General features: G+C 41.4%; 1 protein-coding gene across 1 annotated transcript in view; it reads left to right on the plus strand.

The window, feature by feature from the left end:
• The first annotated feature begins 1,504 nt into the window (after positions 1–1,504).
• Positions 1,505–16,658, plus strand: part of MRPL3 (mitochondrial ribosomal protein L3) — a 33,990-nt gene continuing 18,836 nt past the window's right edge. The window contains exons 1-5 of the mRNA XM_063124765.1: positions 1,505–1,656; positions 3,123–3,304; positions 4,600–4,691; positions 6,290–6,388; positions 14,988–15,087. Coding sequence (XP_062980835.1) covers positions 1,547–1,656; positions 3,123–3,304; positions 4,600–4,691; positions 6,290–6,388; positions 14,988–15,087 — 583 coding nt within the window. The 5' untranslated portion in view covers positions 1,505–1,546. The remainder of the gene's footprint in view (positions 1,657–3,122; positions 3,305–4,599; positions 4,692–6,289; positions 6,389–14,987; positions 15,088–16,658) is intronic.

The following is a 16,658-nucleotide window of genomic DNA, read 5'->3' on the forward strand; positions in this document are numbered from 1 at the left end:
TCACCCAGAAGAGGGCCAGGATCTCTTCCCGATCATCCCAGAATGCAGGACACGGAATAATGGGCTCAAGTTATAGGAAGCCAGATTCCAGCTGGACATCAGGAAAAACTTCCTGACTGTTAGAGCACTACGACGATGGAACTAGTTACCTAGGGAGGTTGTGGGCTCTCCCACACTAGAGGCATTCAAGAGAAGCTGGACAAGCATCTGTCAGGTATGCTTTAGTTGTATTCCTGCACTGAGCAGGGGGTTGGACTCGATGGCCTTATAGGCCCCTTCCAACTCTACTATTCTATGGTTTCCCCAGCTACTCAGCCATGCAGAAAGATCCATAGCCCTCACCCTTATAACATCAGAGACACAGGAACAGGGATGTGGCACAGGCACAAGTGGCATAGGTGCTGGATCCAATACTCTTCGTCCCAGCCGCTCACCATGGGGGAACTTGATGCCAGCACTGGAACTGGCATAAACAATTACAATGGGAGGGAAATAATTCTTTTAAAAATTCAAATGAAAGGTGGCAAACACCACTTCTCCACCACGTCCACCCTGCCAGTAGCAGCACAGTAGGGCATTGGATAGACTGGAGGTTCTAACATCAAAGCAGTCCAAATAGGCATGTAGGATTGCCCTGCCCAAAGACTCAGCAATTAAACTGAGTTGTGGATGTCCAGTATTGGGGTATAGTACACACCATTAGAGTGTGATACATGTTAATACATGTTAATTCACTCGTATTTTCTGTGTGACTTTCTATACCAGAGGACAAGCTGGAATGGAAGTAATAACTGGTAAGGGAAAGGCAATTTGCAAATGCCTGTAGGAAGGAGCTTCTGAAGGTGCAATCCTATGCAAGTTTAGAAAGGAAAAAAAGTCCTAGAACTCCCAGAATTCCCCAGCCAGCGAATTCTGGGCCTTTTAAGGACTTTTTTTCTGTCTAAATATGCATGGGATTGCACCCTTAGTGTGCATATTCCTAGGCTTCACCATATTATTAACCTGAATGCTGGCCTGACTGAGGAGAGGCTAACACATTTCGGGCATTTTAGTTTTGAGGAGAAAAGGCGACTAAAAGACAAGAGAGAGGTTTATCAAATAGTTCATGGCGCGTGGAGTGAAAGATGGCCAGAGCAGCCTCCCGCAACCTGGGGCCCTCCAGGCGCGCTGGACTACAGGTCCCAGGGTACCCCAGCCAGTCAAAGCCGCTCAGCAGTGACAGACAACCTCCCCTCAACAACAAGAGAGGCTCAAGCTTCGCCCCGCCTTCTTTTCCCCGCGACTGAAACCCGGGATACAACAACCGCTCTGCTCACATGGACTCCCACTCTATGGTTGCAGCAGCTGGGATGAATCTTTGACTCTGAGAAACGCTCCTTCGGCGCCAGCAATCTTGCATAAGCTCCGCCTCCTCCCAGCGTGCTCACGGAGCGGGTAGGAATGAAGTGTACCCGGAACTTACGTTCGCGGGTTGCGAGGGAAGGTTTTTCGGAGCGGACGGTCTTTTCCCCAGCCGAGAGAGGACCGCTTTCGGGACGGGGGGACCATGCCGGGCGTGGGGCTGCTGTGTCGGTTGGGCGCGCGGCTCCTGTCCAGAGGCCTCCTCGGTTCAGCTCACGTGGCAGCGGAGGCTAGAGAGGCCGGACTTAGGAGCGGGTACGTGGGTGGTGGGCGCTCGTTCTAGCCCGGTCCTTGTCTCTTTCCCCTCCTTCGCATGTATGCTGGCTAAGGTAGTCGTCTCCTCCCCTCCCCCCTTCCCTTAATAGCGGCAGAAAAGACAGAAATTCAGTAGCCAATGATTACCCCCTCTCTGCCGGGTAAAGCTTTATCTGCTGATTTTCTGTCTTATTAAAAGTTCGTGTGAAACTGCTTGAATCCTAATAGCTAGAAACCGTGCTGTTTTCATTTGGGAGATGCTCTGGGGTGATTTGTGCTTTGAACAAGGGTAGCTGATCAGTCCTTGACTGTGTACCAACTGTGAACTAACTGCCACTTCTTGATGCTGTAGAATTACTCTTCTCTACCCAACCCTGCTCATACTTTTTTGTTGTGGCTTTACGGACCAGTGGTGGATGGGAAGAAAGTTTATATGCGCCTGTGATAAGCCTACCTTTCCCCAACCTGATGCCCTCCAGATCTTTTGGACGTCAATTCCCATCAGCTGTGATAAGGGAGTGTGGTTTAAATAAATATTCATAGCAGGAAACCCAAACCAGTTTCCAGAAACTTGACATTTGTACAAATATTTTTAACAGCAATGTAACACATTTATAACTCCATATTTATCTCCCTTGTTTGCTAAAAATTTGGTGTGTGAAACAGACCTAAGATACATGCTATTGTGTCAACAGGTGCCATGCAACTACAATATATATTGCTTTTAGGAGTCCTCAGGTCTGTTGACCTTAACAGAATAGATTTTCCCCAATGAAATTTCACCTCAGGCTTACTAGATCTTCTGTATACCCAAGGAACATAGTTGCTTGTATCTACATGACTGTCACTTTCCTAATGCTGCTTTTTCCCTGCATGGCCTGCTAAACACACACCCTTTCTCGTTCATACACCCTTTCTCTTCCCACATAACTTCATTCTCAGCTTGCAGTTGCTAAGTCTGCAACAGTTGGGGTAATGCAGCCCCATCTCTCCTTTAGCACAGTGTTAATTGGGGCACAACCCACACATTTCTGGAAGCTGTACCAGAAGGGTACAAATAAGACATGCAAAATGTTGTTACATTCCATCCCCATTCTGCTCCCTTGCTAGTTTGTGATATGTTGCAATAATATTCTAGATGTACTCCTAGGCAAATTAGAGGGTTTAGTAATTATGTGCTTGGCTTTTTAAGGCTGTCAGTTGAGTAATTTATTAATATCAACTCTTTGTTTCCAATCCTTTAAATTGCTAACGTGGCTATCAGATTCCTACTCTCCCCCAGTTTTTGCTTTTTGGAATGTGTTGCAGGTGTTTACCAGACATGGATGATTATTATTTTTAACCTATCTCTTTAATTGATGACTTGGGGATATCTTAAAGATAGAGGTCTGAGTTGAAGAAGTGAAACTCTGGAAACGTTACAGTGTGTCTCATTTTCTAAAACATTTTTGTCTTCCATTTGGCAGGGGTCTGTGGAGTGTCATAACGAGGCACATTATTGACAATCCCACATGGTGGGATGAGCACCTTTCAGAAGAAAATACTGAGTTCCTTAAGAAGTTTACAGCAGAAGAATTCAAAGCTCAAACAGCCAATAAACTGTGTCCATTGAAAGATGAACCTTGGCCTTTGCACCCCTGGGAGCCAGGTTTGTAAATACTAGGATCAAGAGCTAAAGCAACTGTAAATTAAGAACAGTTCGTCATCTTTTGTTCTGATTTTTTAACTACAGATATGTTTAAAATCTGTGAGCTTGATCTAGTCTGTAATGGGCACAACTCACATGGGACATAACCGATCCTTTCACGTCTTCTCCCCCATTTAACAGATACTGTTTCTTCTCACTGTCCTTCCTTTCTTCTCACTGGCCTTCCTTCTTCTCACATCAGTCCGTTGGTTTCTGTTCACCACTCTGCTGCTAAGATCATCTTCTTGGCTCGCCGCTCTGACCATGTAACTCCACTTCTGAAATCTCTTCATTGGCTTCCAATTCACTTCAGAATCCAATATAAACTTCTCCTGTTGACCTACAAAGCTTTTCACTATCTAGCTCCTTCCTATCTCTCCTCTCTCATCTCACACTATTCCCCCGCTCGTGCTCTTCGCTCCTCTGATGCCATGTTTCTCGCCTGCCCAAGGGTCTCTACTTCCCTTGCTCGGCTTCGTCCATTTTCTTCTGCTGCCCCTTATGCCTGGAACGCTCTTCCAGAACATTTGAGAACTACAAGTTCAACCGCAGCTTTTAAAGCTCAGCTAAAAACTTTTCTTTTTCCTAAAGCTTTTAAAACTTGATTTTGTTCTGACTTTATACTGTTAGTTTTACCCTACCCAGTGCCTGTTTACCCTACCCTGTGCCTGTTTGCATTCTCTTCCCCTCCTTATTGTTTTATTATGATTTTATTAGAATGTAAGCCTATGTGGCAGGGTCTTGCTATTTACTGTTTTACTCTGTACAGCACCATGTACATTGATGGTGCTATATAAATAATAATATTGTTTCATGTCTTCCCCCCATTTGTGTGTGGGTGCACATGTGCTAGACCACTGAGGAATGGGAAGCCTTTGCATAATTCCCGTATCCCATAGCTTTCTCTCCTCCACCCCCACCCCCACCCCCAAAATTCATTACAGGAACTCAAGTTCCCAACTCACAAACCTTAACTGAATAGCTGAATGGGGATATTGGAGGTGTGCACAAGCCTCCTGTAACCATGTAATGATCTGGTATGGTGCCTGAGCATGTGTCTGTATGTCCACACCAGGCACTGTTAATACAATATAGTAGTGCTCCTTCCATTTAGAGGTGCTGCATCTGCAAATACATTGGATGGAGCCCTTTGTTTTTAAAGTGCTACCTTCCCTGAGCGCTTGGAATGCAATAGGCTAGAAATTTAAATAAAGGATGGCTGTGTTATAGTCCTTTTCTTTTACTTTTTCATACAGGGTCCAAAAGAGTTGGCCTTGTTGCAGTAAAGTTGGGGATGATGCCATTATGGACCAAAAAAGGTGAAAGAATGGCTGTCACGTTACTTCATGTAAGACAAATAATGCTCTGAATTTCAAAAACGTAATGCTTTGTTGAAGTACTCTGTTTTCTAGATTTTATTTGGTTTCTTTTTATCTTCTATATATCAAAGTTCTCTTTATAGCAGTTTTATCTCACCTTTACAACTTTACAGTCTTAAACTGAGTCTAGAGAATTGTGTGGCTCTCTAAAGGCAAACGAGTCTTAATTTGGATCTTGGCAGACCTCTTATACTCTTGTCAGTACAGTGAATCCTATACTCCGGAGTTGTATCCCAGGGACCAGTGAGCATCGTGAATAAGTGCACAAACATTCCCACCATTTGTGGCAAGCAAACGGTCATAAAGGAAAAAAAAAACAAATCCCTTTCGTTTTACAAAAGTCTCTCTTGAAATAGGTTCTGACTTGCCACAGACAAATGACTATTTAAGAGAGCCAGTCCAGTAGTGCCTAGGATTAACTGAGGTGTGTAAAACCCTAGGCCCAAGGGTGGAATCTGGTCCACGAAGGTTCCCAGTCTGGCCCTCTGGAGTTCCCAGATGGCCCTGTTACCTTTTCCCCAGCCTCACTCCTTTCTTGGCAGCTGGTGCAAAATGTGGCAACAAGGCTGCTAATGGGGCTTCTTTTTCCAACAGCAAGCTGCACCCTTGCAAAAAGAGTGACAATAAGCTACCAGGCAAAGTTCAAGGGGTTGTTAACCCTAAACAACTTCTGACTAGATTACCTTAGAGACTGCCTCACCCCTTATGTGCCTTTCTGATCTCTTCAAGTATCAGAGGGGAACTTTTCTGAGGGTACCACATGCTCCTGAGGTTCGCCTCTGGAACACTTGCAGTAGAGCATTTAGTACTGCAGCACCCACCCTCTGGAACCCTTTACCAAAGGATATTATAGAGGCCCCTACGGTTCTGACATTCATGTAACCCAGCCAGCTATGGTTTGTAGCACATAGTGGAGTGTATGGTTTTGCTGATTGGTTTGTGTTGTGTTGTTTTTATTGCTATATTTAATGTTTATGCTATTGTATTTTATTTACTCATTTCATTTAACTTCTGTGCTACCCAATAGCCAAAGCTCTCTGGGTGGTTCACAAAAAATTTAAACCACAAGGTGCAGCATAAAATACAAAATATGGAAGCTTAAAATCATAATATGAAAGTTCAACCAGAATAAAACCTAGTAGCAATGCAGAGGTTTAATGTACGGATTTAAAACAGCAGAGCTAAAAGACTAGGAAAGTATAAATGTCATCAGCTGGCACAGAAAGGAGCACAATGTAGGCTCCCGACAAACCTCTCTAAGGAGCTCATTCCACAGCTGGGGTGCCTCAGCAGGAAAGGCCCTCTTCCTGTTCGCCACCGGCCTCACTTCCCTTTGGCAGGGTCCACCCACCTCACTTCCTTGTTCACCGATTTGATGCCTTTTTGGAAAGCGATAAATGTAAATTTGAATAAGAAAGTAAAAAATAAATAAATGATTAAAGTTGCAGAACCATGCAGTGTAGCTTTCTCTGCGTTGTTTAGTGGCATCTTACAATGGTTTGTTGCTGTTTGATCAATATATATGGGTTTTCAGAACTTTTTTACCATTTTGAGTCATCTTTTGAAGGTTCGAGACTGCCATGTAGTAAAGCACATACCAAAGGAAGAATATGATGGAAAATATCAGGGTCTAGTCGTTGGAGGAAAAAATGTGTCTCAGTTTCATGTAAGTCTATTATATTGCTTTTTGTGTCAGAATATCAGTTTTCATTAAATGCTTCTCTAGGGTGCATTGATAAGAGGTTTTAGGTGAGGTGCCTCTCTGTATATCTCAACGCTTGCCATAAAAAAACCCGCACATGTGCCTCTGCTGGTTATAAATACTTGAAACTGATCTCTTCTGCCCCACTCTTTCCCTTTGCTAATAATTATTAAGGAGAATTCATGAAGGGAAGGTAGAGGATTTTTGTATCCGATATCCTTGTTTTAATAAACAGGACAGTGTTCTGTTTATTTAATCAGATCAATTCTTTTGTGTTGCAGATATGAAGCTATGCCTCCATTTGTCCTCTAATCCCACCACATTAGTTTGTGCAAGAAGCTTTTACTCTCCTGTAATAAAAAACAATATTTATTACACACACATCCTACTTTTCCTTTTGCAGAGTTATCTTATATTCATTAAACAAAAAACCTACGGTTTACAAAACAACATTAAGGCTCTACAGTTTTCAACCAAGCACCAAAAAGCAGGGAAATCTGTAGTTAAGCCTCACCAGCCTTTACGCCACATCCTCCCAAAGGAGAAAGTGCAAGTGAAATTCTCATTCTCCCAAAGCAGATAATTCATGAGGATGGGATGGAGAATATGATATGCAGAGGTGACTGTGAGGTTGTGGAAAACTGATGACAACAACTTAGGGCCACCTGGTTCTCTTTTTTTGTTTGTTTAGAGCAGCCTTTCCCCAACCTGGTGCCCTCCAAAGGTGTTGGACGACAACTCCCATCATTGCAAGTCATGGGGCTACTAGCTGTCCTGACCATGAGACATACTGACTTCAAACTTGCTATGCCTAAAGCCCTACTTAGGAGCTCTCAGAGTCCCAAGTTTCATTTTTTTATCTTTAAAAATGATGGAGCTGTAAGCATTTTGGTTAATTTCCATAGGCTTTAATGGGCTGTTTATTCCAACTTTAAAAGTCCTATTGTCTCCAGTGGGCCTTTCTCCCAAGTAAGTGTGCTAAGGGTCTTATGTCTACTCAGAAGTAAGTCCCATTGTCTTATGTCTACTCAGAAGTAAGTGACTTAGGCAGAGGGATTGCAAATGATACTACCCACCTGTTTTACATCTTACTGAATCATCCTTTCAAAACAGCAGCTAGCAGCAGTCCACATCTGAAGCATCTGTGCTTAAAATGAAAGTCTGTCCAAAGTCTGGGGCAGTTAAAATAGGTTCTTTGCACAATGATGTTTTTAGCTGGTCAAAAGCTTTTTGGCATGCTTCTGTCCATTGAACTTTGTCGGGTTCCCTTTCTTGGTCAATTCATGCAGAGGAGTTGCTACTTCACCAAATTTTGGGATAAACCTTCTATATTATCCTGCCATCCCAAGAAAGGCTCTCATTTGTTTCTTAGTAAGGGGTTGATCAATTTTAAAGTTATTTTGCCAATAAAAGTTAGCCAACAATCTCCTTCAGGTTTTCTCAACTCTTATATGTCTTGGACATGGAATATCATGTGATAGTTCAAGCAACTGCACTCTGTCCTTTTGGGGAACTATCAGTTGTTTCTCTGCTTCACATGAGGGGTCTCTATTTGATGGCAGCTAGCAGTTTCTGAGTAGACCTAAGACAATGGGACTTACTTCTGAGTAGACCTAAGACAATGGGACTCTAATAGGATGAATATATATTAATTAAAAATCAATCGAAGGGAATTTTAAAAAAAGAAAAGCTATTCCACCAACTAGAAAGAAGAAGACACCACCACTGGATTAATGAGTAAGGGGCTCATTCCTCCAAATTTCGTGGATAAAAAAATCGCCAACCTACATTCAGTAATCACAGTATGAGAGGTTGTTGTTTTCTTTTCTACTTTAAACTGCCTTTCCCCCCCCTCAATCGTTCACAAATCTTCTTGAAATTTTCAGGGTATGTAAAATCAACATTTCTTTCTGGCACATGTACATTCCAGGAAGATTGGTGAAATATTTTCAATTTTATAAATGTTGGAATGACCCCTCCATTATCCCTTTATAATGGTAGAATGCTTTTTTTACTGTCCATCCTTAACTAAAGGGACACTGCTCTATCCCTTTAAATAAGGCTCCATTCAGGCACTGACCAAGTCATTCTCTGGACCTGATTAAACTGAGTGAAACTTGCTTCAGAGAAAATAATCAAAGGATTGGGCTAAAGTGTTCTAGATACTATTGAACATATGTCTGCTGCTTCTAACTAATAGTGATGTATATTTGAATGAACAAACCTTCTTGCCATCTAGTCTCCAGGCACTGGGATGTTCTCCTCTCCTATCTATCTGCTAGGAGGCAGTGAAATGAAATTCAGCTGGGGGCTGGACTAGCCAGTCTTTCTTTTGCCTTGGCAGCGAGCAGGTTCAGGGTCTGGTTTTCAGCATTGAAATATGTGTTTCTACACAAGTTATTTTAACTCCAGCCCTATTTATGTGTTCCAAAGAATACGCGAGGGCACAAAGTGGGGCCGGGGCCACTCTGCTGCATCAGGCCACAGCCCTTTAATTCTCCAGCTTCACCATTCCATGTAATAGAGTCTGAAGTAGGGATCTAATCACGTTCAGTCGAACACAAGTAGATCCCTGTTCAGGCCTGATCATGGGATTGACGAACAAAGGGGTGGGGGTCAATGCACATGAGGAAGTTGGAGGTGGGCCCAGCATGTCTGTCCCCACTTTGAGCCCTAACATCTTCTTTGAAATATATGGCTAGGCTAGGACTAGCATATTCAGTTGAACCCATTTGATTAATTTACAATGGGACATGAAAATCTGCGTTAGTTCTCATATTTTGTTTCCTGGCAAGGATCTGAGACGCACTTCCTGGCCCTGCTCTCTGCCTTTAACAGCAAGCTAACATGCAGAAAGTGTGGGTAAAACTTGTGGCATAGAGGTAAAGTGGTGGTTAAAGTTGCTAAATGTCTCTATATAAGGCTTGTCTTAAAAATACAGGAATGTCACCAGCCCTACCTAGGACACAGTTATTAATGTATGTGTGTTTTAAGGGGTGTTACAGATGATTCCTAGTCTGTCTTCAGGCATGAAAATGTATCTACTCTTGGCCCTGAAACTGAAACAAACGTGTAGCATGGCATCATGCTCTCAACTAGGGGTGTGCAAAGTGGGTCTTCTCTGCCTCAAAATCTGATCTGGAGCTCTGTAGAGGTGATTCTCTGCCTCGATTCTGGAGCCCTTCCCCTCTCTCCGCCTCATCAAATTACCCTCAAAGAACTGTTCGGTATTTGGGTAACTAGTATTAACTGAAATGCTTACAGCTCCCTCATTTTTAAAGATAAAGAGATAAAATTTGGTACATTGATAGCTCTTAAGGAGAGCTTCAGGTCCACCAAGTTTGAATTAGATAGGTTTATGCCTTGATTTTTTAGGACTTTTTTAAAATTTCCCCACTCCAACCTTCTCCAACCTGCTGCGATCCAGATCTGTTGGATGGACACACACACCACACACCCAGCCACTGAAATAAATTGCCTGCCAAGCTTTCTCACCTACTAGCCAGCCCAGCAGCACTTTCACATGGTGGAAATGTGGACTTCTATGAGTCCAAGCAGAAACGCTCTCCCTCCCCCACCAGAATCCAGCCAGTTAGTGTTTCCCACTTCCCTGAACACTGTGATTGGAGGAGAACACTGCTGTGGCTATTCTTATTGGTTAGCCACAGAACTCAATATCAAAGCTACCCCTCATCACCCCACTCAGCATCTTCCAAATATGGAGACACACACACACAGCAGGATAATTCCAGAGACTTCAGAAGCTCCGATTGGGCATGTCTCTGTTCTGATATTAATCGATGGGTTTGGAAGTGGCAGGTCTCTCCACTGGAAGATTGAATGCTCTGAGGATGTTTGTGGTTACCAGATGATTCTGGGGTGGAGTGCACATTCCTACTCTGAACCCTCATTTTACCATGTCAGTTCACTGACATCTAGTTATGCATGGATAGAGTGCTGGGCTTACCTCAGTTCAAATCTCTGTTCATGCATGAAGTTCAGAGTGTGAGTTTGAGCCTACCTAAGTGCATTTTCTTAAATAAAATGTGATTAACCCCATGTACACTGCCAAGTCCTTTGGAGAAAGGATAGGCTGCAAATGGACTTAATAAATGACATTGCCTTGAAGCCCCAGTCTCTAGCGGATTCCCACCTTCCTCTGTTGAATAAGGGTAATTAAACAGGGCAGTTATATAATATTGGGCAGTTTTGGCCTACAACTCTTAACAACCCTAGCCAGCATAGCCAATGGTGAGAGATCATGGAAGTTGTAATTCAAAACATCTAGGGGACCACAAGTTGCCCACCTCTGGCCTAGATCTTATCATCTGTTCTCATTTGCAGGCTGACCCTCCAGTGTCATCAACCTGAAGATTTTATATCTCTCTTTAATGTTCATTATTTATGTAATGGCTAGCCTATGTGGGAACAGCTGTGGCACATGTGGAAATAGTTCTTCAGAAGTAAAAGTAGTCCAGATTGAAAAATGAACTGTGTGTTTTTGTTTACAGATAGCGAACTTCAGTCTTAAAAATAATGATACTATAAAAAATCACTTAAAATCTTTTTAGGGAGCTGTGGGGTGATTATTTAAATACCTGTAGCTTGAAGTCATGGTATGTTAAGTTGCAAATACTAGGCTGTAGAATTAAAAGATCTTTGTACATTTTCCTCCTTGGTTCCAAGAGAGAACAGTATGTGTGACAGCCAACTCTACCTACTTTCAGGCTGCATAATTTGATCTATCATTCCTACACAACATGCTCTACTAGATGTAAAATCAAAGCTGTGCCTGTTGCAGGCATTAACTGTTTATCATGTCCACCCTGGAAACTTTTGAAGGGTAGAATAACTATTTTTAATAGTGCAATACTAAATCAAATAAATTATTTTAGACCGAAAAGAGGCTATAACTGCTCTGCTGTCACAGCTTTGGGGAATGCCTGAAACTGGTATCCTACAAGTAGCTGCAAATAGTGGGACCTATGCTCAATACCTACAGCCACCCAGATTCCTGTTGGCAACAGCTAAAGATAAATCTCACCCTTAAACTAACAAGGGCTGCAGCCACATATGTTCTGTACCTGGGAGACAGATCTTTCATATCCTAACCCATTGGAGAAATATTATGTGATGCTGAAGTGTGCACACATATCCTTACTTGAAATAGCCTGTGATTCTGTTTTTACAAGATGTTCTTCAGATGTATGTACTTGTTAATATGTTCAATGCCCTCTCTGGTATAGTCTGTATATTTCCAGAAATTGAAATGCTTACCTATGCCATGCTCTATAAAACATCTTGATGAAATTTTCCTTCAACATGTTGAAAAAATGTGAAAGCTGGAATCAGATATTTGGAGGCAAAGCATCTAAAAAGCAATTTTGCCTGTCTTGACTATCTCTTCATCTCCTCGCTTATTGATTATTGTAACCATCCTCAGACTGCATTATATCTGTCGATTATTTTTTGACCTAAAACAGGATCCCTGAATACCAGATATAAAGTCATTTCATGTGTACATGTGCTGTAGGGTGCTACATTTTGCATTCCAAAGTGGTTACTATACACAGTAATGAGCATTAAAGAGAGAGAGATTTGTAAAAGGATTGTCCTAGAAATAGACCACCTTTATTGTACAAGCCATGGGCAAGGAACCTTCACCCTGATTCCCTCTGGCCCATCACATGCTGCAACCTACTCTGGGTAGGCAATGGTACAGTATGAGCAAACGTGAGCCCTGGAAAGAAGTGAAGACAGCAGCACGATGAGGCGGTGACGGCTGCCATTTTGTTCCCTTCTCTTTCCCTCACTACCTGGAGTGTGCGCCTGGTGCTACTGCAATTCCTGAAGCCAATCTTGAGCAGACAGGAAAGAAAGAAAGCAAAAACAGCTGTGCTCTCTGCTCTTTCCCTCAGAAATGCACCACTGCCACCTGCAGCTGGCAAGGAGGAGTTGGAGGAGTCACCCAAAGTGTTTCAATTGCCTTGACTGGGCCAGTGTGAGAACCAGCAAAGAAATACAGGAACAGTGAGCTCTAAGCTCTGTTGTTAGAACAGTTTTGGTTTGGGCTGACAGGAAGCTTCTTCTATGTAGAGATTTTCCAGAACAGAGGGGGTGGGTGGGGGTGAAATGGCACGGCAGAAGAGAGAGGAATGGGGTGAGGGCCTGAGGAGAGCTTTGAAGGTGCTGACAGCCAACACTATCTGCTCTTTCAAAGGTGTCCCTCGGGCTATTAACATACAGAAAAAAATCAATCAAATGCACGATTTATTATGTAGCCACAACTCTGTGGGTTAATGGCCCTTGTTCCACCCTCACACCCTGTTATAAACTCGAACACTCCTATCCTAAATGTCTTTCTTGAAAGCAAGTTCCATTGATTTCCAGTGCTGATTTCTGAGCGTGTGAGAGAAACAGTCTCATGAAGGTGACAGATAATATGTATTTTAGCCCTGGTCTTGCACCACAGAGTTGTCAGGGTTTCCTCGTTTTACACAATTTATGCGCAAAATAATTAGTACTCTGCAGATTCTTGAGTGATGCTCTATCACCTTAAAATTGTCTTGATGGATTCATTTAAAAGTTCAGGCAGACATTTTCACTGGGAAAAGGAAAATTGCAGATAACTTCAACAACACTGACCACCTTACAGATGGTGATTATCCAAGTGTGTCACTCCTGTCAGTCACATAAATTGCTTTTTAGGGGGATCCATTTTAAGTACGAAATTCAGCTATACGGCTTCTTGCATTTGCAGTTTTCATTAATTTAGCTTCCATTTAGTTAATATGTTGAGAGGGAAACTCAAGGACAGTTCCTTTAATCCACCATAAACCATTTATAAACTGTTTTTTCTCCGCGTTTGGTTAATAAAACTCCTTTTATTAAAGATTACAGTCCCTGAAAGTATGTTGAATTGAAATTAAAAATGTGAAGGAATCAGAACTTTCACCTTTTTTGTTCTCACTGTGCAGTTTTAGATTTAATCCAGATCTTTCTTCTTTAACAAGCTTTTAAACATTATTCATATGCTTTTTATTATTATTATTATTAGGAGCTGAGTGGAAACCCTGTTTGGTAGGAACTTGGTCCATGTAATTAGTCATCAACTTTTGACATTTTGATTTTTTATTAACCATTTAAAAAATTCTCATGTTCATATTTGCAGATCTATTGCACATCCATAAATTTCACAGGCTGCATTCATACGTAATATGGTTTAGTATTACAGGAATGTGCTAGTGCAACCTTCAGCTTCACATTTCTCCATGCTGCTGCTTCCAGTGCAGCTTTGAGGAAGAGATGGGAAGCTTTGGGCCACCCTGAGCTCCTTGTTGGAAAGGCAGGATAAGGATAACTTTTTAAAAAATGAATGTAGTGACTTTGTGGACATATCTGGTAACAGCGACTTATTTGGTCAGATTAATCCATCCACAGCTGGTGGAAAAGGAATTTATTTTAAGTAGCTTCTATCTAACCTCCAGGTGACTAAGCGATTAGAATCTACCCAAGCACAGAAAGCAGAAGTGTTAACTACTAATTTATTATCACCTTTTTACCTATTAAAGTGTTACGTTTCTCCCAATGAATCATGAGGGTGCTACAGATTCACTGTCCATATTTGCACACAAGGAAGTTTTTGCTTACTGTGAATGAGCAACATCTGGTGCATTCTCCCTAGTCACATAAGCTGATGCAACAGCTGGGAAGGGATCCTTTGCGATAGCATCCAAATCCAGGATCTTTGTTTGTTGTTCCTAAACAAGCCAAGGTTGCTATGGCAACAATAAACCCTGGCTTCTTGCTGACATACGATTATGGCTTGTCTGGGAGCAGCAAACCAGGATCCTGATTTCAGATGTCACCAGAAGCTATCCCATCCTGATTAGTTTTTACCGCTTGCACAAAGGGAGAAGTGAAGTAGGAGCAAACGGGCTGTGTGTACCAACACGCTGCTCAGTAAGGCAGGAAGAGTCAGGAATCCTGGCTTGTTATATGTGAACACGTTAGAAATCCCTGTCCCATCATAAAATGACAACTCTCAGTTTTCCTTTTGAGCGAGGAAATATCTATTCAACCACTTTCAAGTCTGTAGTACAGCTATGCCCTAAGTGCGCAATTATCTGGGCCATGGTTAAACACTTAATTTTTACCTCTTTGCATTTAGACTATAAACTGAACAAAATCCTTGAAAGGAAATTAAGCCTGGAATCCTATTTAAATCCTATTTTTGTGAACCGCCCAGAGAGCTCCGGCTATTGGGCGGTATAGAAATGTAATAAATAAATAAATAAATAAATAAAATCAGAGTAAGGACCATTGAAGCCAATAGAGCTTTCTTCAGTGTAGACATGGGTAGGATTGTGCTTTAATACTATTACAGACCATGATATATGAATTCTTTGGCAAAGTCTCTCTTTAACCTTTATCACAAATGCAAATCCTTTTCAAAATTACAATATCGTCTGGTATTTCAAAATATTGTTTAAAACATTTTAAGCTCAAGCTCTAAAGTCCTAATATTTCCCCATTTTGTTATGTGCCATGTGGTTTTTTCCAGAAAGGGGTGAGTGCAATGGAGATGTACAGAGAAGTTGGCATTCCGCCAAAGCAGAAAATTACAACTTTTAGAGTGTCACATAACGCTATCATTAAGCCAGGTAATTTTTGCAAAATGGAGGGCCTTGAATATAATTTTGCATAATATTCCATCTTTTTAAATCAGAGCTATTGAGTAGAGGTATGAAAGTGTGCTGATACATTTTAATATGTCATTTTATGTTTTTTAGAAAAATCCCATGTATGTAAAAGGTCACAATTAAATAACACTCATTTTCTATGGGAGGGTAACGTTGCTTTCTTGTATGCTGGCTACCTTTTTTTTTAAAAAAAAGAAGAAGCTTCCTTTAAGATAGTTATTTTTTTAAAAAAAAATAAACTTCCTAAATTTCTTATTTTATACAAGACACATAAAATGAGTCAAAACATTTGTGAGTGTCATTGACTAGTATTATTCCTTTACTGTAGTTTTACATTTAACAAACACTCCTCTTATAGGAGTCTCCTGTGTGTTGTTTATTGTGTATGTGCACTTCCCTTTTCATCAAAAAATGTATTGAATAGCAGAAGTATATTATATTATGACCATCTCACCCAACATTTTAAATTAAAACTGTATGACTGGTTTTCGAGTCTTCCATTTCATTGTAAAGTTTTTTACAACGTTGTAGAGGGAATGTCGGAAAGTCTATGCATCAAATATTGTTTCCAAATACATTTGTCTTCCAATGTTGGTTTTTTAAAAAGGTTGTTGAGAAATATAATTCAAAATGAATTCAAATATCAACAATTTAGGGTGCAATCCTGTGCCTGATTTGACAGAGAAAACACCTACAGCTCCCAGCATGCCCCAGACAGCCACGCTGCTTGGGGATGCTGGGAGTTGTAGGATTTGTTTACTGTCTAAACATACATGGGATTCCACCCTTAGGAAATTAGTCTGTTCTTATGTGCAGTTACGTCTGGAGAGACAGGATTGAAGAAAAAAATATTCAAGCAGACAAGTTGGAACATTGATGAGAGGTGTTTAGAATGGTGTGTGTGTGAGAGAGTGAGATCATGGAAGATGGTTAGCCACTAAACTTACAACAGCTATTTTGTGTTAAACATTAGCTGTATTTGCTAATAAACCATCGTTGAGCATGATGTACATGAGCAGTGGTGAACCTTTTGCTCATGCATACCCACTTTTCTCCCCTCCCACATTGCCAACACGAGTTCAGAAGCTTTTGCTTCTAGTTTTAGTTAAACACGACACCCTGTGCTATCCAAGCGGGGAGTTGTTAATATTAACGGGTATTAGTTTCAAACAAACTGTCTTCCCAATCCATGGTTTGAAGTTGGCTTATTTTTAAATTAAGCATAGTTAATATTAAGCACAATTTTTTTGCTCCGAACAATATGACAAATCACAGTTAACTAAAAGCAAAAACTTCCAAACTCTTCCTCCTGGCTGTGTCGGATGGGTATGCGTGTGTGGCAGGAGTATACAACCCCAAAGCTCATTGGTTTATCATGACAAGTGAACATGACCATTGTCTGTCTCTATCATGTCACGGAAAGAATAATATACTGCACCTTTATCTCTACTGTTACCTTGGAATTGGCAGGCGCTCTTGACTTGTACGCTTTATGCACATTAGTTGTAATGTGCATATGTAACCACAGTATT

The sequence above is a fragment of the Elgaria multicarinata genome, chromosome 1, assembly GCF_023053635.1.
Source record: "Elgaria multicarinata webbii isolate HBS135686 ecotype San Diego chromosome 1, rElgMul1.1.pri, whole genome shotgun sequence".
Lineage (NCBI taxonomy): Eukaryota > Metazoa > Chordata > Lepidosauria > Squamata > Anguidae > Elgaria > Elgaria multicarinata.